Here is a 21,406-nt window from a genome sequence, read left to right as displayed (position 1 = left end):
TCATATTACTCTTTCAACTATTTGAGTGTGTTCATTGACATTAGTTTCTTTCCATCACATCTACATTTTAGATTAAAATTTAATGTATTTTCCCAGTTTAACTGGGTAAAGACATTAAACATGAACAAGTGAAAACTGTGAATGGTCCTTATACAGTCAAATACATAGGAAAATAAAATAGGAAAATAACAAAATAAAATTATATATATACAGTATATGTTTGTTTATGTTTCTTGTCGCGCTTCCGCACTCCACCAGAAGAGGCGCTAAAGCGCGTCCCGCTGTTTACTGACGTGCTGCCTGGCCGTAGATGAAGAGACTCCGCCTCTCAGCCAATCAGAGGAGCGCTTACTGGTCGCGAGCAGCAACAGAACGCAGAGGCGTCAAAACACTGCGGGCTTAAAATGATGAAGAATCTGGGGTGAGTGATATATTACCTGATTTATCGGGATTCTTAATCCAGTATGCTGCTCTCTTCACGTTTTGCAGTAGTTTGTCACATTGAACTGTCAACGCGTTAGTGGTTCGTAAATGCGGATGATTAAAGGATGCAGTGCTTTGTTATGCATGCAGATTCATCTGAAGCATTCACTCTGAGCTGTTTAGTTTAGACTGGCCTTTGCTGTAAGATTGGCACTTTGTTATTAAACCCGTAGCAATGCATGATTTCATTCATCATTAAAAATGCCATGGTTTTAAGACTGTACTTGTTATCAGGTGTGTTGATTTGTTTTGCAGTGATGGTCTGTTGTTTGAGCTGGAGAATGGCAAGCCCAGGCTTGTGTTGGCTAAATATGGTAAGAACATGAACTACATCCCTTCATTGAATGCCATTTATGTCAATTTTGATGCTAGCACACTTCAGAGTCTCAGTGGAAGTAGTTGGCATTAAAGGTACATAATAATCTTTCCATTGGTGTATGGTTTGTTATGATAGGACAATATTTGTCTGAGATACAACTATTTGAAAATCTGGAATCTGAGGGAGCAAAAATAATCAGAATATTGAGAAAATCTCCTTTAAAGTTGTTCAAATGAAGTTCTTAGCAATGCATATTACTAATCAAAAATTAAGTTTTTATATATTTATGGTAGGAAATATACAAAATATCTTCATGGAACATGATCTTTACTTAATATCCTAATGATTTTTGAAGAATAATGGATCATTTTGACCCATGCAATGTATTTTATTGCTACAAATATACCTGTGCTACTGATGACTGCTTTTGTGCTCCAGGGTCATAAATGACATGACATAGACATATGACTAAGAGTGTATCTTGTCTTATACAGATGCAGAATCAAAGTCTTCTGATAAGAAGGGCTCTTGTCGGGTAAGTAAACATCTGTGCAGCCTTTTTGTGTTTAAAAAAATAAGTGTAAATGTGTTCAATTTAACATGCAAATTCTAGAAGTTATCAAGCATGCATGTTCTTTTGAACTGCGTGTTACTTGTGTGATCTGTATTCTTTATACTCAGATTCCTCCAAGGAATAAAACACACAAAATCATCAACGCCAAACAATGTCCTCCACAACCAGACAAAGCCGAAAAGGAAAAAAGAAGCAAAAACACAGCAGCTGTCAGTTGTGTTGGGCAGAACGGCAAGCGCAGGTCCAGCGAGGCTGTGAGAGTCCAGTCGGACAGCAGCAGGAACGTGCAGCAGAGAGAGAGCGTGGTGTGTCTGACACAGGAGCAGTTCCAGCAGATAATGAGCACCATCAGCAGCTCATCCGCTGCAAACACACACACTCACACAGGTGAGCTCCTGCAGTGATTATAGGACCTGGGGGCTATTTCAGTCTGACTTATTGTCACTTGATTTGGTTTCAGAAAGCAAATTTACCATGGCTCAAGCTGAATTACAGTGGCAACATAAGGCTCAAGCTAAGCTGAGCTCCTCTAAAACTGACCAATAGGAACGCAGTGATATTACCACTGACTCTCTCACATACTGTTATTTTACTTTATTATGAGTCCAAAAATAAAAGTATACAGAAAATGCAACTTAAATAATAAAAATAAATAAAAATATAGGCCTAGGCTGCAACCGACTGTATTTAATGTATTGTGCCCAAAATTTAATGACCTTTTTTTAAGATACATGAAAAAGATAGTTGCTACTTGTGCATTCAGTTGATCAGCTGTTTCTAGCCATGCAGCCTTTCTCTGGGGTTTTATGACAGCTGTACCTTTTATAGTTATTAGTAGAACATTATTACAATCTAAAATTGCTCTTTAAAGCATTAAAACACTTAAATTAAAAGTTAAAATCACTGAATTAATAATAATAGAAATCAGACTACATTTGAACTGATAAGAGGAATACACATGAACTCATCTGAGCTTGTAATTAGGGCTGTATCAGCTAGTTTACATTTGATTTACTTTTACTTACTTACTTACTTTTGTCATTTAGCAGACGCTTTTGTCCAAAGCGACTTACAAATAAGAAAAAGTAACTAAAACTAAAAGTTACAACTCTATAATTGTCTATAGGGTGTCTATATTTACAGTTAACTGCTATCATAAAAAATACACTTATATGTAGTATTAAAATTCTACATGTCATATTTAATGCCCAACAACAAATAATTTAGCAAAATGTATATTTTACTTGTATATTCGTTCACTCAGACACTTCTGACAGCAAAATGGATATATTTGCATGACTTGGATAAGAAGAATATAACTGTGACATGTCAGTTATGCACTGAGGAAAACACAAATGCATCAAACAGCACAAATATATTCACTGTTTGCCATGGTTTATTGATTGATCCATGATCGACATAAAGAATAAGCGTGCACATCAAATGATCTAGATTCACTGAACCTGGATCAAATGAGTGAGATTGTGTGAACTTAAATTGTCGTTTATAAACCTGCTTTAGTCTCGATTGATTTGTTAGGTTATTTCAAGTTAGGTTTTGGACTTTAATCCCTGCTTTTTTTAGCGTCTTTTATGAAACAGCCCCCTGGTGTTTCATGATCAATATACAGTTAACCCTAAAAAGGGCAAACACATAAAGAGACAAAATTAATTTATTGCTATTTTCCATTTTATTTTTATCAAAACTTGACTCTCATTTTTTATTTGAATGTTTGTATCCCCCAGGATACATTTCTCCTTTGGGGGTATAAATTCACTGAAACAGAACTCTTGTTATCAATGCTTGTCACAACACGGTTGTAATTCCTGAATGCTTTGGTCTCTTTCTCAAGAAGACACATAGCAGATTATAGCTGAAGTGAAAGCATTTCAAAAATAGAAAGTATAAAATGTTATAAAAGTTTAAGTTTACAGTAAAGATAATGTAGTATAGTAATGTTTTATTTTATATAAAGTAAATATTTTATAAAATATGTTGCACTCTAAAATTGCTATAAAATCAACGCCATGTGTCTAACCAATTAATGCTCCAAATTTGAAGTTGATGTCACAAAAATAGTGGTTTCTGTGAGATTGTGTAACCACTGGGTTACACCCAAACTATTGAATTTTTTGATGCAGTTTTCTGTCACAATAGCACTTCTATTACAAAACAGTTACCAAACATGGCACCTTGACTTGATTTGATTTTCTAAAACACAAGCCACAAAAGCTTTTCACTGCTTCTCAAATGTTTGTGTCCCCCAGCATACATTGCCCCTTTTAGGGTTAAATAACTTCATCTGTAGCATTCTGAAGGACAAGCTTTTTTCTTGTTAGCAGAGCCTGTGGCCAGCTCAGAGGAAAACTGTCCCAGGACTACAGGACCAGCTGAAGAGTTGATCCTGGACGACCATAATAACAGACACAGAGCGTCACAAGTACAGACAGACAGACAGTAAGAAAACTGACTTGATTTAAGATCAGCTACAGTATATCACAAGAGCTCAGTCTTATAAAGAGAGCTTATCAATCCTAGAATGAAAGGAACTTTATCAAATAACAAACCACTCCAAGGCACTCCAAATTATAGTGAAAAACACACAAGTGCACCGACGCGTTGCCTTTATCAGGGTGTCCTGAAACCATGTGAATAAAGGCGTTTTCATTTTTTCACTATAATTTCGAGTGCCTTGGAGTGGTTTGTTTTTTGATTAATTTAGAAGTCCTGCATCCAAAGAGCACTGATTAATGGACTTTATACCCCAGCAGCAATTTTGCATATTTTTTGATTTATGAAGGCCTTTATTTATTTATTAAAAATGAGCAGTGACATGAAATATGGAATGCTTTTGATATGTTTTGTGAGATTCACCAAGTGAGTTACATGATAAATACCCAGCTAACAAGAATATGTACTAAGAAGATTTTGCTAACGTTCTCATTAAGGTGAGACACTGCAGGTGAATAGGGTAAAAAAAATGAACTAATAGTTATCGCCTTACCCAGATGATTGATTACATTGTGAACATAATTGCAAACATTTTATTATGTTACAAATTTTCTAAAATGTTAGGTTTAAATATGCAAATGAGGCATTATTTAATGAAATATGTGCTAATTTGCATACATTTCTAGTATAGAAGTCTTTCAAAATTCTCTTAGAAAATGCTTAGAACGGACAGAAATTTTTTTCACAATTTTTGGAAGAATAAAACTACTACTGAAGAGGAGATGTATTTCTCAGTGTAGGACAAAAAAAAAATAATTTTTAAAAAACGGTCTTTAAAAATATGTATTGTATTTGAAAGTGCTATAAAAGAAACAGTGTCGTTTGGATGTGTTCTTTCCACTAGTCTGAAAAAACACTTTATGTGAAAAACTTGACAGGTGCATGTGTTTTGCATGCAGTGTCTCCCCTTAAGTTATGAAAACGTTATTCCTAAATGTTGTTTAAATGTTCAAAGCATTGGTTTTGTGAACATTTAATTTGATCATTTTGAAGACATTATAGGAAAGTTACTTTAGAACGCTCTCTATCCATCTGAAACTAGTAAGCATTTATGTTTAACAATAATTAGATGAATGTCCAACTAAAAAGTTTCAGAAAAATCTTTCATGGCATGAACAATATATAATAATATTTTGTTTTGCTGACATTTTGAGAACATTTTATAAAGAACAAACATTTTATTAACATTTCTGGCAGAATATTATCTGCTGATGTTACCTGTTAGCTGGGTCGTTCTTAATAACCATGATCAAGTGTGTCATGCATGCTCTTTTGTTTTGATTCAGGCCTCAGTCAGATGAGCAGCAGTCAGGGTTTTTCAGCACATTTGGAGAAAGGGAAAGAGAGCGAGACAAACTGGAAGCCAGAAGAGCTCAATGGAGGAGAGAGCTGGGTACTGCTGTGTTGTGCATTCAGACAAACATTTGTGATAACTACAGAGCGAGTTTTTAATTATTAATGAGGGTGGCATAGAAACTCCATGAATGTGATCGACAAATTCATTACATTGAATTGACATTTAAAGGGATAGTTCACCCAAAAATACAAATTCTGTCATTTACTCACTATTGTGTTGTTCCAAAACTGTATGCGTTTCACAAAAGAAGATAATTTGAAGAATGTTGGTAATAGTTGCTTGTAGCTGTCAATGTCCATAGTTAGAAAAAAATACTATGGAAGTCAATGGGGACCAGAAATTGGTTATCAACTTTCTTCAAATGTTCAAAGTAATTCATACAGAAACATGATTAAAAAAAAAAAAAGTCCACCCTTAAAGCAGGTTGTATGAAAACTTATGATTAAGATACAAATTCATATGAATTAGTGAGCAATTCACTGAAATATTTACATGAAGTAGATGCGAAGTGCAATGAGAGTGTGTTGAATTAGCTATGGTGAAATACTCAGTTTGCTGCTTCACAGATGAGCAGATGGCTCTGAAGAGGCAGCAGAAAACTAGTCTCAAAGAGCCATGTGAAGCGAGACTGAAAGACCTGCCTGACACAGTGAGTAGATATTATGTACATCGCTTTTCATTAAACATATTGCCATTGCTGTCACGGTCAGTGTTTGACACACTATAAGCGACCACACATTGAAAATCATCTGTCACAGCTTTCACTGATGATAAATATTCTGCTATGCCTGGCTGTAGAAACAAAAATAAAATTTTTCAGTTAAATATCACTGGTAAATAATGCAAACACTGAATTTTTTTAACAGCCTGCTTTTCAAATCAATTGTCCACAAGAGGGTGCAAGAAATAAATATATAAATCATACAGCACTGTATTAGTGTCAGTACTGAGAGAACAAATCTGGCTGTAAATAAAAGTGCATTTCATTTGAAATTTAAGTGCATTTAAAAAATCTAAAGATTTAACCAAGAGTCACAAGCCAGTTCAGTGTTATTTTGTTTTGTTTTTTGACTCATGTCATTTTGACTCATGTCTCTGGCTGAAATAGCATCTTAATTTTAATAAAAAATGCATAACATTTTAGTTGACAAAGTACATATTTAAAGCAAATATTCAAACTGTTAATGTTGTAAAATTCATCATTTATGAAACAAATCCAATTTCATCAAAGAATGATGAATGTGAACCTGGACCACAAAACCAGTCATAAGGGTCAGTTTTTTTAAATTGAGATTTAGGCATCATCTGAAAGCAGAATAAATAATCTTTCCATTGATGTATGGTTTGTTAGTATAGGACAATATTTAATTTACAACTATTAAAATCTGGAATCTGCAAAAAAAAAATCTAAATATTGAGAAAATCGGCGTTAAAGTTGTCCAAATGAAGTTCTTAGCAATGCATATTACTAATCAAAAATGAAGTTTTGATATATTTACGCTAGGAAATTTACCAAATATCTTCATGGAACATGATCTTTACTTAATATACTAATGATTTTTGCCATAAAAGAGAAATGTATAATTTTGACCCATACAATGGATTGTTGGCTATTGCTACAAATATACCTGTGCTACTTGTGCTCCAGGGTCATGTCAGGCTGAATGTTTGAGATGTTTGTGTATGTGTTGGTGCAGGACGGGCCAAGCTCACGGAGGGCTGCTGGAGCGGAGAGCTCAAACCACAGAGGTCCAGCCCAGACTCAGCGAGAGCTCCCTGCTGCCATCCGCTCTGCTCTGATAGTGGGGGTGAGGTTCATCACAAACTCAAACTAATACATGATGTAAAATTTGCAAAATTTGCATCTGTGGTGTTTGTTGTGCGCAGGAAGCGGCTCCTGTGGAGGACTTGTTCAGTGCTCAGAGACAGGAGCAGCAGAGACGCTGGTTACAGGAACTGGACAAGCAGAGAGAAGAGGCCAAACTACGCCGACAGCATGACAAAGAGATCAACAACCAGGTCAACTCCTCTCAGTTATATCATGTCAAATATAACTCCAATATGTCAACAACAACAAAAAGTATAATAATGCAAAGGCCACTTGTGCTTTTAAGGGCGCACTTATTATTGGAATCTTGCTAGGTCATGTATCACTGTGTAATCTGTGCACTTAAACTGAAACGAGGAAAATTCATTCATATGTAACATTTGCCTAAATGTTAAATTTTCAGTCAAAAGTTTACACCCCTACGGAAACTGCAACAAGTCCTTCCAAGCCATTTATTGAACTAAAGTGTGTTTCAACATGGTATGAAAATGATCTACAACTAACTAGAACTTGTCTTCTGATGCATTAAATTCAGCTTTTGTTATGTCTTGTGTTGGCATTCATTATGTGAAAAAACAGGGCAGTACTAAAATCTCAGTCCCTCCTATTTTATTAAAAAATTTTACATTTTGCAGATTCTGCAAGATGTATGTAAACGTTTGGCCACAAATGTATAAAAACAAAACTAGACCATTTATTTTGTTGTAGCCTAATACATTTGTGGTGATTGTATTATGTTTAAATAGTCTGAAATCTCAGTTACATTTATTTTATGTACCTTTAAGTACTGAGTAATATTTATTAACTGTATGGTTAGGGTTAAGATAAGGGTTTGGTTTAGGCTTAGTTGTGTGCTATTATGCATAATTTACTGTTATTACTATTATACATGTAGCATCTGTAACAAGGACACCATATAATAAAGCGTTACCATCTCTATTACAAACAAACGGTTAATAAGCAATACCAGATATTTACTGATTCAAATTATTTCTTTAAATAATTATATATGATTAAATCATATTATAGAATTATAGGTAACACTTTATTTTGAGATGTCCATGTTACATGTACTTACTATATAATAACAATAAATTATGCATAATTACATGCAAGTAACCCTAATGTTACTCAGTACTTAAATGTATAATTACACTGTAACAAGGACACCTTAAAATAAAGTGTAACCGAATTATATAACTGTTTGGATAAATGCAGTCAGAAGGACGAATCCTTCATAAACGGCCACAGCTTTTCACGCACCACTCTCTCTTCATACGGTTTCACTTCTCTGCATTGCTCTTTCATTTTCTTATACGGGACCACCACAGGACAGACCACGCACTGCACCCGCTGTCAGCAGATTGTTTGTCACATAGTGCTCTTTGTCACACAGTTGTTCCTCTCAATCCTGTAACCTCCGCAGGCTGAGGACATTGAGCTCTGGGCCGTTCATTTTGACTCTCTTCATCAGCCCTCAGCTGTGGGCCCCGAGCGAGGGGTCCCTGACACCAGCAGCTGTCTGTCTCCTCAGCGCTCTGTCTCTGGAGCTCTGGCCACGGCATGGGACGGCTCGAGTGCGTTTGGAGGGGACAGTCTGGGGAGGGCCAGCATTGACACCACTCAGGGAAACCAACAGAGATCCAGGTGTGTTAGCTGAGAGATGCATGACACACAAAGTGTGTGTGTACTGTGCATATTTATGTATATATAAATTATGCACCCATGCATGTATAATTTAAGAAAAATGTTATGTTTATATATTAAATATATTTATATATAATATAAATTATATTCATATAAATATATACATGTAAATATTTTCATATATACTGCATGTTGTGTGTATTTAGATATGTGACCCAGGACCACAAAGCCAGTCATAAGGGCCATCTACAGCTGGGATTTTTAATGCAAATTTCTTGTTTAAATTTCAATAATTTTAAACAGAATGGAAGTTAATTTATAATGATAATGCACCAAAATAAAAAAAATCTTGGCCTAAAGACTTTTTTAAAGTAGACTTTGCTTTGAATAACTAAATAAATTCTAAATATTCTTAGTCTGTCTTGTTCAAGGGATTAAATGAAAATAAAAATGCCCTTGTTATTGGTTGTTCAGTTATCTCCGCACTATGACAGCCTTGCTGGACCCTGCTCAGATCGAGGAGCGAGAGCGCAGAAAACTCAAACAGCTGGAGCACCAGGTGAGATTCAACCCTCCTCTAAACCCGCAGGAAATCACTGCTGTACTTGCTGAAACATAGCTCTGTGATACTGTGTGATGTGCAGCGAGCCATCGAGGCTCAGGTAGAGGAGCGCAGACGCCAGAAAGAGAAAGAGGAGGCCACACACCGGGCACAGGAACAAGAAGAGGAGAGGAGGCTTGAAAAAGAGCGAGAACAACTCCAGAAGCAGTATATGAAGGACACCGAGCAACAGAGACACAAAGAGGTAAAACATACACGTCCTTCACAAAAATATATTAAAAATCTGTTTTATATAGTTATATTAGTGCCGTCAAACGATTAACTGTGATTAATCGCATTCAAATTAAAAGTTTTTGTTTACAGAATGTAAATGTCTTTCTGAGATACTGAATTTGGGACTTTCATTAGTTGTCAGTTATAATCATCAAAATTAAAGGAAATAAACATTTGAAATATATCAGTCTGTGTGTAATGAATGAATCTAATATACAAGTTTCACTTTTTGAATGGTATTACTGAAATAAATCAACTTTTTTATGATATTCTAATTTTATGACCAGCACCTGTATATTTATTATTTATAGATAAATACACACACATGCATGTATATATTTAAAAATATATATATTGTTTATATATTAAATATATTTATTTGTAATATGAATAAATATATGTAAATATTTTCAAAATATATACTGTATGTGTGTGTTTTTATGTATACATAATAAATATCCACAGTACCCACACATATATGCTGTAAACTAATTTTTTTTGTTGACAGCACTAATTTATATATATATATATATATATATATATATATATATATATATATATATATATATATAATTTATTTTAATTAAAGGTCATGCTGCACATTTAAAATATCCCTGCTTTGTGCATATGGAAGCTTATTTCCGCCACAAAATAAAAATATTAAAAAGGTAATTATAATTATAATCTCACAATTTCAGATTTATGTTCGTTCAGACTTTCTCATAATTGTGATTTACATCACACAATTCTGACGTTTTTGACACTTGACCTGACTGCATGCACATGCAGCATTTTCAGAAAAAAATGTAAACAGAAATTAGAGAGAAAAAAATCTGAACTGAGAGACGTGAAGACTGAATTCTAACATATAAGCTCTCAACTGCTAGAAAAAAAAATCAGAATTGTGAAATAGTAAAAATTTTCATACCATGTTGAAACAATAAATGGCTTAGAAGGACTTTTTTTTACGTTGACACAGCTTAGTATAAGCTTTTATTTCAGAAGAGTGAATAAAACAGTAGGGTCCATTTTGAGTAGTATTTTGATATGAAAGAGGTGAAAATTGTCTTCCAGGAGGTGCAGTCTCGTAAAACGGAGGAGCTGTATCTGAGCATTCAAAGAGCCCAAGAGGAGGCCAGTAAAGACAAACACATCCAGAGAATCAGAGACCTGGCCAAGAAAGGCCACGATGTGTCCAAACTACTGCACAGCCTGGAAGCAGACTCCGTCTCACAGGGTATGAGGGAAAAGAAACTTTCTGTTTTCACAAGATTTTGTATGCATTATTATAAAGTAGTCTTTTAGCCCTTAGTGGTGAAGAGATGAGAACAGCACCTCCTTCCACAACATCTCCAAGAAAAGACACAGCTGTTCAGACAGGTTTGTTACTTCACCCAGAAAAGAAGAGCCTGTCATCATTTACTCATCCTCATCTGCTGAAGGATTCTTAGTGCATTAATGTTTTTATACAACAACATCATGTTCATAGACAATGGCTTTCAAGTTCCAAAAAGGAGGAAAAAATTACAGTATAAAAGTAAATTCAAAGTAGCTCATATGATGCACTATATTCAAAACTTTGAGAAGCCTTCAGTGAGAAATGTTCTCAGCCAAAGCTCTCAAATCTTACCTATTTTTCACATATGTGACCCTGGAGCACAAAACCAGTCTTAAGTCGCTGGGGTATGTGTGTAGCAATAGCCAAAAATACATTGTATGGGTCAAAATTATAGATTTTTCTTTTATGCCAAAAATAATTAGGATATTAAGTAAAGATCATGTTCCATGAAGATATTTTGTACATTTCCTACCATAAATATATCAAAACTTATTTTCTGATTAGTGATATGCTTTGCTAAGAACTTTCTTTGGACAACTTTAAAGGTGATTTTCTCAATATTTAGATTTTTTTTGCATCCTCAGATTCCAGATTTTCAGATAGTTGTATCTCAGCCAAATATTGCCCCATCAATGTAAGCATATTTATTCAGCTTTCAGATGATGTATAAATCTTGATTAAAAAGGGTCCAGGGTCACATTTAACATTCGGTAACAATGAGGTCAAAACTGCATCCATACGTCAATTAACTCAGCTGAAATTTCAGCTTTGGTGGAGAAGATCTGATTTTGATTTCACTTGTATGGAGACGAGCTGAGGAAATGAAGTACAAAGAGGATTTGTAATGAGGGGATGGTGAGTAAATAATGACAGAAACTTAATTTGCGGGTGAACACATTTTATAAAAAATGTTGCTAACCAAAACTATGAGCACTGGCTTGATATCAGTCTGTGATTTTGCAGAGATCAGTCCTCAGCCAGAGAAGGAGACCGTTATTCCCAGTGCTCCTCCAAATACACTAAACAGCAAGACATCCCAGCAACGTGAGGTAAAAGCATCTGAAAAGAGCCACAGCAAACAGCAAATGAAAGAAGCGGACGCTTACGAGCCTTACGCGCGGAGCGGCAGGATCCAAAGACTGGAGAAGAGGCCCGAGTGGAACACACAGAGACCCAGCAAAGCCTTCGTCCCGGCGTCTGAGCGCTACCCTGAAGCCCTGCAGAGACACCGGGAGGAGAGCAGGAGACAGAGGCAGAAGCAGCTGATGACGCTGCTGGAGAGAAGCACACTGCCGCTTCATAACCACAAACCTCAAGAACAGAGACTCAGGATGGCCCCTCAACCACAGGGGCTGAAAGTATGCTGATTTTGTTTAGTAGTTAAGAGCAGTGACTTGTCATGGACTAAGTGGAACCAGAACCATTGTTAAATGCCTCACAATTGCCATCCCTGTTAATGCATGTAGTGTTAGTGTTGATAAATGCATTTCAGTGCTGATGTAGTTTCTCTCTTTGGTTCAGAGTGAAAATCGACTCCAAGAAGCACCAGCCTTCAGCGCTGAAAGGTCAGTTTTTAGCCAGATGCATGAAGCTGATTTTTTTAGAAGTTATTTATTTTATCTCTTTTTACTTAAACATTATAATGTGGACTACAGTGACTATTTAAAGTCATAAATCATAAAGTAAGCTGTAGGCAAAGAATGCATGCCTTTTAAACTACAAACATTATAATTGATGAACAACTGATTTTAGAGGGTTTTTTTCAAGAAGGTTGTGTTGATTGCTTATTTCACCCTTATAACCCCCCCCCCCCTTTTTTTATGAATTAGTTTATTAAACCCTTTTACACCTTTTTAAAAATAAAATGATGTTTACAGGTCTGTTTTTGTTCAGTATCATATATTGATACATCAGGCTCTAATGGATAATATAGTATGATATTGAGGGAATATGGAGCTCATACTCAAGACGAGGGAAAAAACATCAAATGCCCAAACATAATATTGTAAGATGTATGATATGTAATGTGTTAAGCATGAAGTAAATCATATTCGTATATACAGTAGCTTGCAAGAAATGCAAAAAGTCACTGTAGTATAATCTTTTCCAACTGTGCTAATTAAAAGAAAGGTTTCTTGAGTTCCAGATCAGCATTAGGTTTTCTTTGGCTACTGGAGTTATAGCTGCTAGATCCCAGGCTTTGCCATCACAGCAGATTTTAAACTAATAATTGTAGTTTTCATTTGTTGTCCAGTTACTTTGATGAACAGAATGATTAAAATTAAGCAATTTTGCAATGCAATGAAGCAAGTCTTCCCAGCATTACCTTTGAGAGTGTATACTTTCAGCATGCTTGATGTGTTTTCTAGCGATTGAAGCGTGTGAATGTCTTGTCTCCAGCAGGGTGCCGTCTCCTGCAGTGAAGACCCGTGTGCATCAGTCCTCTCACCAGGTGACGGAGGACACGGGCCGCCCGCTGTTATTAGACTATGTGCCATATGTGCGAACAGATGAGGTGTATCACATGGACCCCCTCGCTCCGCTCTCCAGACCCCCGACACATGAAGCCCAGCAGAGGGTCCACACAGCTCAGCAAACTACAGGTGACTTGCATTGATATTTCTAATGTGAAAATTTGCCTAACAGCGGTAAATGTGACTGCACCTAATGCGGCAAGCTTTGCACAGCTGGATTTTGCAACTTTTGTTGCAAACCTGACACTCCCTCCTTTTGTGCCCCGCTGAAGAAAGAGCTTCACGCAGTTATTTTCCATACAGCATTTCATAACTGTTAAGTCCAGTCAAAACAGGACTGTTAAAACACCTGGTGTGTTTGCACAATGTCAAATCTATTTTTGAATCTTAATGGTCATACATGATTCTGTGCTGTGTGTGATGAATAGTCATGATTCAGTAACAATCATTCCCTCTGCCAAAGCAGACTCGAACGTCAGGTGTATATAATGCACAAGTGAAGTGTACGATGCTTCTTGCAGTTGTGAGCAGCAGGCAGGCGACGCCTCTGGTCCAGCATGACCTCCATCCTCCTCCTAAAAGCACTGACCGACAGCAGGCCATCCTGAAGGGTCTGTCTGAGCTCAGACAGGTAACGCTTTAAAACAAGATATGCACCGTGAACGAGCGTTTTCAGTCTGTCAGCATGGATAGTAAACGGACTGATTTACGGAGTCTTTATATAACATGCAGTTAAAGATACCGTCACAAGATTATTTTTCTGTAATGATTTAACAAAAGTGTCCTTGTTACACATGTACGTACTATTATAATTAGGGTTGCAAAGGGGTGGAAAATTTCTCCAAACTTTCCAGGATTTTTTGGAATATTCCAGGGATTTTTGGAAAGCATTTCTGCAACCCTAATTATAATAGCAATAAATTATGCATAATTACATGCAAGTAACCCTAAACCAAACCCTAATCCTAACCATATAGTAAGTACATGTAGCTAATTAATATTACTTGGTAATTAAATGTGACCCTGGACCACAAAACCAGTCATAAGGGTCAAATTTTTGAAATTGAGATTTATACATCATCTGAAAGCTGAATAAATAAGCTTTGCATTGGTGTATGGTGTGTTAGGATTATAGGACAATATCTGAGATACAACTATTTGAAAATCTGGAATCTGAGGGTGCAAAAAAATCTAAATATTGAGAGAATCGCTTTTAAAGTTGTTCAAATGAAGTTCTTAGCAATGCATATTACTAATCAAAAATGAAGTTTTGATATATTTACGGTGTATAATTACACTGTAACAAGGACATCTTAAAATAAAGTGTAACCTAAAACTGTGTAATAGTGTTATACTTAATTCTGTGTACTCGCGACCAGTTATTAAGGACGAGCTTCCTGTCTGCAACAAACTAAATCCAGCAGGAAACTGCAGTCATATACTGAGGTTGATTTCTTTTATTTCAGGGTCTGCTGCAGAGACAACGAGAGCTGGAAACCAGTCTGAACCCTGCAGTGCAAACACAACACAGAAACCACTTCTCACCTTTCAGACCCGTGTGATCCAAAGCTGCTTCCACAAACAAGACCAGAACCGGTCCAGCACTTTATACTGCAAGATGTGAACAGCGGAGATGCTGCTGTCTGACATATGAATCTGTTAGACACTTAAGGACTCATTTGAGATGTGTAACACATCAGGCATGCTTCTGGGGTTGATTTTGAACTGCAAATCTTGAATGTGACTCGTTTGATTGGATTTTATGACTTTAATGTGAATTTTACAGTTTTCCCTACATGTGAATTAAACGTATTTAAATCAAACTTGAAGTTGACCATACTTTGCACACTGGTTCTGCTCGACATACATAACCAATATTACTTCTGAACCAGCAATACAGACACACTCAGCTACAAAGACTAGTTTGAAAGTTGTTTAATGTATATTATCGGCTTTATAAAAAATAATATTAAAACCAAGGCCTTGAGCTTCTTCACAAAAGGGGAAAATTAACCAACATTGAGCCCGACCAACATGCAAAAGCAAAATACAAATATAATGCTCTCTTGAAAAATATTAAATGAATTACTTTAATTCACTTTCAGTGAAAACCTAGAAATGTTTGATTTCTCTTCTATTATACAAAAGTCAAACTGAGACTGAGAGTTGTAAACATGAGTTTGAAAACTATCTACACGCGTCGCTGGTTCACCAGCCACCGAATCCTCCTCTGTTGGGATGATATGCATTGCCCTGGAAGGCAGGGTTTCCCTGCCAGGTCTGGAGGAACTGAGACCTGTGCATCTGCTGCATATCTACGCCATAGTGCGCCCCCCAGAGGGCTGCCCCTGAGCCCTGCGCTAAACCACCGCTCCATGACATCTGCATGCTAGGATTGGGCAAGAGCCCTCTGAAGACCGGAGCTCCCACAACCCCGAGGCTGTTGGAAACGGTGCAGTTCAGAAGAGGATGCCTGAGTCCAACAGCAGGATTGTGAGAGATGAACCGAGGGCCTGCCATGAAGCTCTGCAGCGCTGGATAAAAGCCCGCTCTGGGAAGAAAACCACTGCTCCCGTGTTTGACCGCTGCTTCAGCACTGTTCACTGCAGGCTTCTCTTGTTCATTGGACGCTTGTCCAGCATTAGTCGTGTCCGTGGAGCTTGTGCAGGATTGCTCCCAAACTTTGGAAATATTCAGTATACTGCTGGTGCTCTCAGCTGCCGTTTCTCCATACTGGATCAGTTCACGACTGGCTTCGACCGGAGAAGAAGGGCTCAGCGGAGCCCCAGCTGATGCTGCGACCGTCGATTCGGTTTTGACTGGAGTCTCAGGCCGAGTATTGGATGCACTGTGGTTTTCAGAGGAGCACTGAGGATAGGAATCGGACAGATCGCTGTGGCTCAGGAAGCTCTGGTGAGGATCGACTCCAAAAGTCGTCTGGAGAGATTCGCTGGCGTCCGACTTGGAAAGCAGCCTGGAAGCCTTGAACTGAGAAATCGCTTCACTGAGAGCCACGAAGTCTAATGGTTTCGGCGTCTCGCTGGTGGTTGTGATCACGGGTATCGGATTGGCTTGGTCCTGGAGAGAGGGTTCGGAGAGCGGGTGCTGGTCTGGGACAACACGAGGCGTCTCCGGTGAGACTGAGACCAGGACAATGTTATCTGAAGAATCCAGGTCCGAGTCCAAGGACATGCTATCGTCTCTCACTACAGGGACAAGAGAGAGGTTACAGCCATCAACAATCACAGCTTCAGATGAATTTAACACATAGCAGTTACCCAATAAACTGGATTTGATCCATAATTTGAAGCAAAGATTTCAATACGTATGACAGAATTTTCAACTGGCTCAACATTATCCTACAGTCGGATCAAGTAGAGTCGTTAGATCATAAAGTCGGTGACAAATAAGGATTTTCAAGAGATTTTGAGCATAGAAATTGGTCTATAATCTCTATATTAAAGCTTTTTTTTTTTTTTTTTAAGGGAAAACAGTCATTTTCAATAAGAGACTCAAAAAATGTCAAGTGGTGTAACAATCAAGTTTTGCTCAAATGACAGAAAAATAGCTACTTGCATGTTGGTGGACAAAATAAAACTCAGATTCAGAATTATTGGTCATTTTCAGAAAATTAAATGTTGCCTTTGATTACAATGCCAAAATAACTTTACGCCCCACAAAATGAATTTTAATTCTAAATATAGAGGAGCTGCATTCAAGTTACTGTAGTATCCTAAGCATCAGTTCTGCTGACATTTACAATTATTTATTTTCATCAACCATGAAATACACACAGAAAATGTAATGAAGAATAAAGAGATAAAGGTAGGATTTATCAAAATACATTTATTGGAAGAATTCTATATATACACAGTGATTTTTTTTTCCTAACCAGATACAAAGTATTTCTAATGTCAGTTTACTTTATTGGTCTCGAGGGTTATTTTTCTGTTGTGACGTAACCGTTAAAAAGTTACATTTAACGGTTATTTTATATTAAGCCTCTTGGTGAAGGAAGTGCACATGTCCCAATTTCTCTCAACACGGGGACAGAGGAGCTGTCAGTGAATAAATGGGAAAACTATTTAACTGCTGTTACTTGTTTGAAAAAGTAGCAGATATTTTGTTGTAAATTTAACAATGTTGGTAACACTATTTTAAGGTACATGTTACATGTACTTACTATTATAATAACAATTAAATATGCATAATTACGTGCAAGTAACCCTAAATCAACCCCTAATCCTAATCCTAACCCTATAGCAAGTACATGTAGTTAATTAATGTTACTCAGTACTTAAATGTATAATTGCACTGTAATAAGGACACCTGGGCCACTGAAACAGGTGCACTGCAAGAATGCTGTCTAGAGATATATACACATGTAAAAATGTCATTTCTCAGCTATGAGCAGAACCTCTAGACAGCTGCACTCTGACCAATTTTACTTGCATAAACACATTCTGGTATGCTTTCAATTGATGTTTTGTGAAAGCAAACCGAACCATTCAAAAAGTGCCACATTATGCCAATATAAGTCCCTGATTCAGAACAAAGCAAATGATCTAGGAGGTCTGAAAAATTAATTTATTTCATACATTTTGCATCAGTTTATCACCACAAATATATCTAGGATGGCTTTTTTTTCTCCAAAAACATGTGGCGACTCCTAACATTACCTACCAAAATGAATATACTAGGACATATGTATTAGGGATAGGAAATGTATTCACATTTTTGTGACAGGTGCTGTTGCCTCATCTTGTATGAAAAAAAAAATTAAATGTTAAAAATATATTATATTGTTTCAAGATACGTAAAATTGGACAAATCCTTAAAAAAAGTCGAACAAACACTACATATTTATTTTGGACCCTGTTTACAGCTATGACATGGTTACAAAAGACCTGTTGATCCCAAAGGTAAACAGATGATTTCTATTGAGTATTTCATCCAAGTCTGTCCACCCATGAGATGAAAAGGCTTTACAAAGCACAACATGTGCTTGTCTCGTCTCCTACTTTGGTTGTTATTATCATGGCATAATGCCACTCTTTAAGCAAACACTGTTATTTTCTATTCTGTTTGTTCAGCAGTTCATGGACATGTCATGCTCTTCTGTGCCTTGAGTTTTAGCTGGCCTCTCGTCAGTGATGAGTGATAAAGATCACTCGGGCTGGTGCTGGCAAACTCATTCACATCGAGAGCAAGACGTGTAGTTTGGGATGCTGTCAGACCACAGAATCACTTACATGACGCTGGAGCGGGAGTGTCGTAAGTCTCTGCCGATGGAGAGCCATCCACATTTCCTCCACCCGCTAAACTGCTCATTATAAACTTTACGTCATCAACATTGGCAATGACGATGCCACTGCTGGAGTAGTGGGGAAACATCTCAAACTGGCAGCCTGTTGGACAGGATTTAAACAAGCATTACTTTAGGCATAAGCATTCGCCAAGTAATTCCATAATCATAAAACACCAGAGAATTTACTGTTAAATAATGCAATTGATAAAAACAGTATTAAAAAAAGCAATATGTAGCCAATTAAATATGCAGGGCCCTATGGTTTACGGAAATCTCAGAACCCAGTCATAAAAACAGAATTTACTGTATAACACGGAATCTCATGGAATTTGCCAAATTTTGTCTGGACACATGAAAAGTAGATCAGCGCGCGATATAGAAAGTGTCTGTAAATATTAAGCCACAAAAAGACTGAATCCTGCATGATATATGTGTCTCTGTGTGTATGAATGGTGCAGTCACACGGTTTTGTTTACAACACACATTCTGAAGCCTGGTACATGGCTCTCAGATATTTCCGTGCGTCGTCTCAATATGAGTGCATGAACATGTTAAGGTTATATACTCAATATGAGAGTACATCTCTAGAACTGCTCTGAGAGTCACCTAATGAGCACTTGACCGCTTCTTGTGAGAAAAACTAATGTCGTGTCTTATACAAACAGAAACTTAAAGGTCTTGAAAGCAACCAGTCAAAATAAAAGTTTGGTTTAACTTGAAGAAATGGTAACAGACATTTTATTTAATGTAATGATAGTCCTGCTACTACTAATACAATTATTATTAAAACATTATTTTTAACGGAATATTTACCAGAACAATTATTTACCAGAATTTATTTAGCAGTAAAATGTAAATACACAACACAGTATTTCTGGAAAAAATAAAATAATTTAATTTGAAATGCTTTTGATAATATTTAATGAAACCATTAAAATGGAATCCAGGAAATTAATGGAAAACGGAATTTGGTCAAAATAATTTGAGAAAAAAATAAAACATTTCATAGGGCCTGTAAAAATTTATTTTTCGTTAAACTTTCAATAAATTGCTGTTTAATATTGTAAGTGTCAAGATTTTAATTAATTAGACATGCTTTTTGATGAATAACGTTTAATTTAACATTTAAAACAGAGTCTAGAAAAATTAAAACAGAAAAAACTGAATTTAGAAATAAATAACATGTAATTTGGGAAGAAATAAACCGGATTGAATAGTGCCGTACATAATCTGCCCACAGCCTCTGGTTCCTAGAACTGAATTTGAACCTTGCACAATCTCAAACACAGAGCCTTTACCGCCTCTGCTACTGTGACTCGATTACAGCAGGCACTGTAGAGAGCCGGATCCTCTTTATCCTGCATTTAGATGGAGAGATGCAAGCTTTTGCCAATATTTTTACCTACAGGAAGAGATATTCATAAGCTTGGTTTTGTTATTTGCTCTTCTGAAGATTTATGTGACTCCCTCAGTTTCCCTTGTTTCTGTTCACTGACTCTGCATTAGTGCTGGTCTTACAGAGAGAGGGACCCTGGGTTCCTCATCCATTGATATTTGCCCATTTCAAAGAAATGTCATGTTGCTTGCTTTTATATATGCTTGAATATAACAATGTTTGGTTGCGATGTGACTTCAAAGAGACTGAAATACTAAAAATGATACTGATTAAGCAAACGTACTTGACCTCCTTTGTATATAGAACAGGATGAAAAATGAAGAAAGGGTGTGAAGAGTAATTTCATGAACCTGATGTTTGTAGATAACCACAGATCTTAACAAGACGACACATGGGATTGAAGGTGTTAAAACCACAAGCAGATTTAAGACTGACAAAGGCTACAATGACGAAGAGGAAAAGTGCGAGAAGACGACAGCGGAAGGACGTCCGGCTGAAGCTGCGTTTCCATTACCCTTCAAATGGCACAAACTGGAAACTTTGTAATGTAAACCTACCAACATCCATCGATATGACTTATTATCAAACGGATAGTTCCGGTCCTTGATTCTGATTGGTTGAGCCACGTTTGAAGCCGTTGTAAGTGACTCTACAAACCTACACCTTAGTTTAGTTTGTGTGTTGCTTGGCAACCACTTTGTTCCAACCACAACTGTTTCTGAGGAACTACATTGTTTGGTGGAAGAATACTGTTTTTACTTATTTGCTCTGTTTTATTTTATGAAACCTTACTAAGTACATGGAATAACCATTTTACATCAGTTTAGGGGGTTTTAGGCATGACACGAAATGCCCCTTAGCTGTTATAAATTCACTGTAAACCACAGCTTCTTGGGGCTTATTGCTTTATTTTAGTCGCATAACATCTGTTAATGGAAACGCAGTCATTTCGCAATAGCTTAGCATCAACATTTACAAAACATCATTTTATGCAAATAATGGAAAGCACTGACAGGTACAGCCCTACTATGCACATGTAGCAGCGAGATGCAAGCAACAGACTGCAAGACATTAGGGCTGTCAAAATCTTTTAAATTTTGAATATTCATCAAATTTAAAATAAAAATCCACATTCGAACGCAAAAACGCTGCATTCAAATTTGAAATGCATGTCAGGCAGCCTTATATGTGGCACACAAGATACGACGACGATGTAGGTGTCGTTGCATTTTAATGCTTTATTTTAGTCTATCCAGAGTAAAATTGCTCATTCAAAATATAGCGGAAAAAGAGAGCATCAATGCGGAGATGATGTTGTTTACAACCAAGCCGTTC

At 36.7% G+C, this 21,406-nt stretch overlaps 2 protein-coding genes across 8 annotated transcripts in view; one reads left to right on the top strand and one right to left on the bottom strand.

Moving 5' to 3' along the window:
• The first annotated feature begins 340 nt into the window (after window positions 1-340).
• ccdc66 (coiled-coil domain containing 66) lies at window positions 341-15,187 on the top strand. Of its 4 annotated transcripts, none has more exons than XR_013784703.1 (19): window positions 341-421; window positions 739-797; window positions 1,297-1,337; window positions 1,484-1,763; window positions 3,719-3,833; window positions 5,174-5,280; window positions 5,811-5,893; window positions 6,942-7,052; window positions 7,132-7,263; window positions 8,499-8,719; window positions 9,194-9,278; window positions 9,364-9,525; window positions 10,629-10,791; window positions 10,860-10,934; window positions 11,857-12,251; window positions 12,415-12,458; window positions 13,294-13,496; window positions 13,834-13,998; window positions 14,834-15,187. XR_013784703.1 is itself a non-coding variant. In XM_079425535.1 (19 exons), the coding sequence occupies exons 1-19, from the start codon at window positions 405-407 to the stop codon at window positions 14,927-14,929; spliced, it is 2,496 nt and encodes an 831-aa protein (XP_079281661.1). In that variant the 5' UTR covers window positions 341-404; the 3' UTR covers window positions 14,930-15,187. The 4 variants fall into 4 exon arrangements, 2 of the variants coding, with proteins under 2 accessions (XP_079281661.1, XP_079281660.1); XM_079425535.1 differs by having other exon boundaries at window positions 13,297-13,496; window positions 13,889-13,998; XM_079425534.1 differs by having other exon boundaries at window positions 3,716-3,833; window positions 13,297-13,496; window positions 13,889-13,998.
• tasora (transcription activation suppressor a) overlaps window positions 15,123-21,406 on the bottom strand; it is a 40,855-nt gene continuing 34,571 nt past the window's right edge. For all 4 annotated transcript variants that reach the window (XM_079425530.1, XM_079425532.1, XM_079425531.1 and 1 more), the window contains 2 exons: window positions 18,620-18,775; window positions 15,123-16,573 (listed from right to left, as the gene is read on the bottom strand). In XM_079425530.1, the coding sequence (XP_079281656.1) occupies window positions 15,576-16,573; window positions 18,620-18,775 (1,154 nt within the window). In that variant the 3' untranslated portion in view covers window positions 15,123-15,575. The remainder of the gene's footprint in view (window positions 16,574-18,619; window positions 18,776-21,406) is intronic.

Source organism: Barbus barbus (genome assembly GCF_936440315.1).
Source record: "Barbus barbus genome assembly, chromosome: 9".
NCBI classification, from domain to species: Eukaryota; Metazoa; Chordata; class Actinopteri; order Cypriniformes; family Cyprinidae; genus Barbus; species Barbus barbus.
This window is presented reverse-complemented; position numbering and strand designations above follow the sequence as displayed.

What these genes read in the sequence shown, in the direction of transcription:
- ccdc66 (XM_079425534.1), top strand. An exon ending in ATAAGAAGGGCTCTTGTCGG is followed by an intron (nt 1,338 to 1,483) that starts GTAAGTAAACAT and finishes CTTTATACTCAG; the next exon opens with ATTCCTCCAAGGAATAAAAC. An exon ending in AGCAACAGAGACACAAAGAG is followed by an intron (nt 9,526 to 10,628) that starts GTAAAACATACA and finishes ATTGTCTTCCAG; the next exon opens with GAGGTGCAGTCTCGTAAAAC.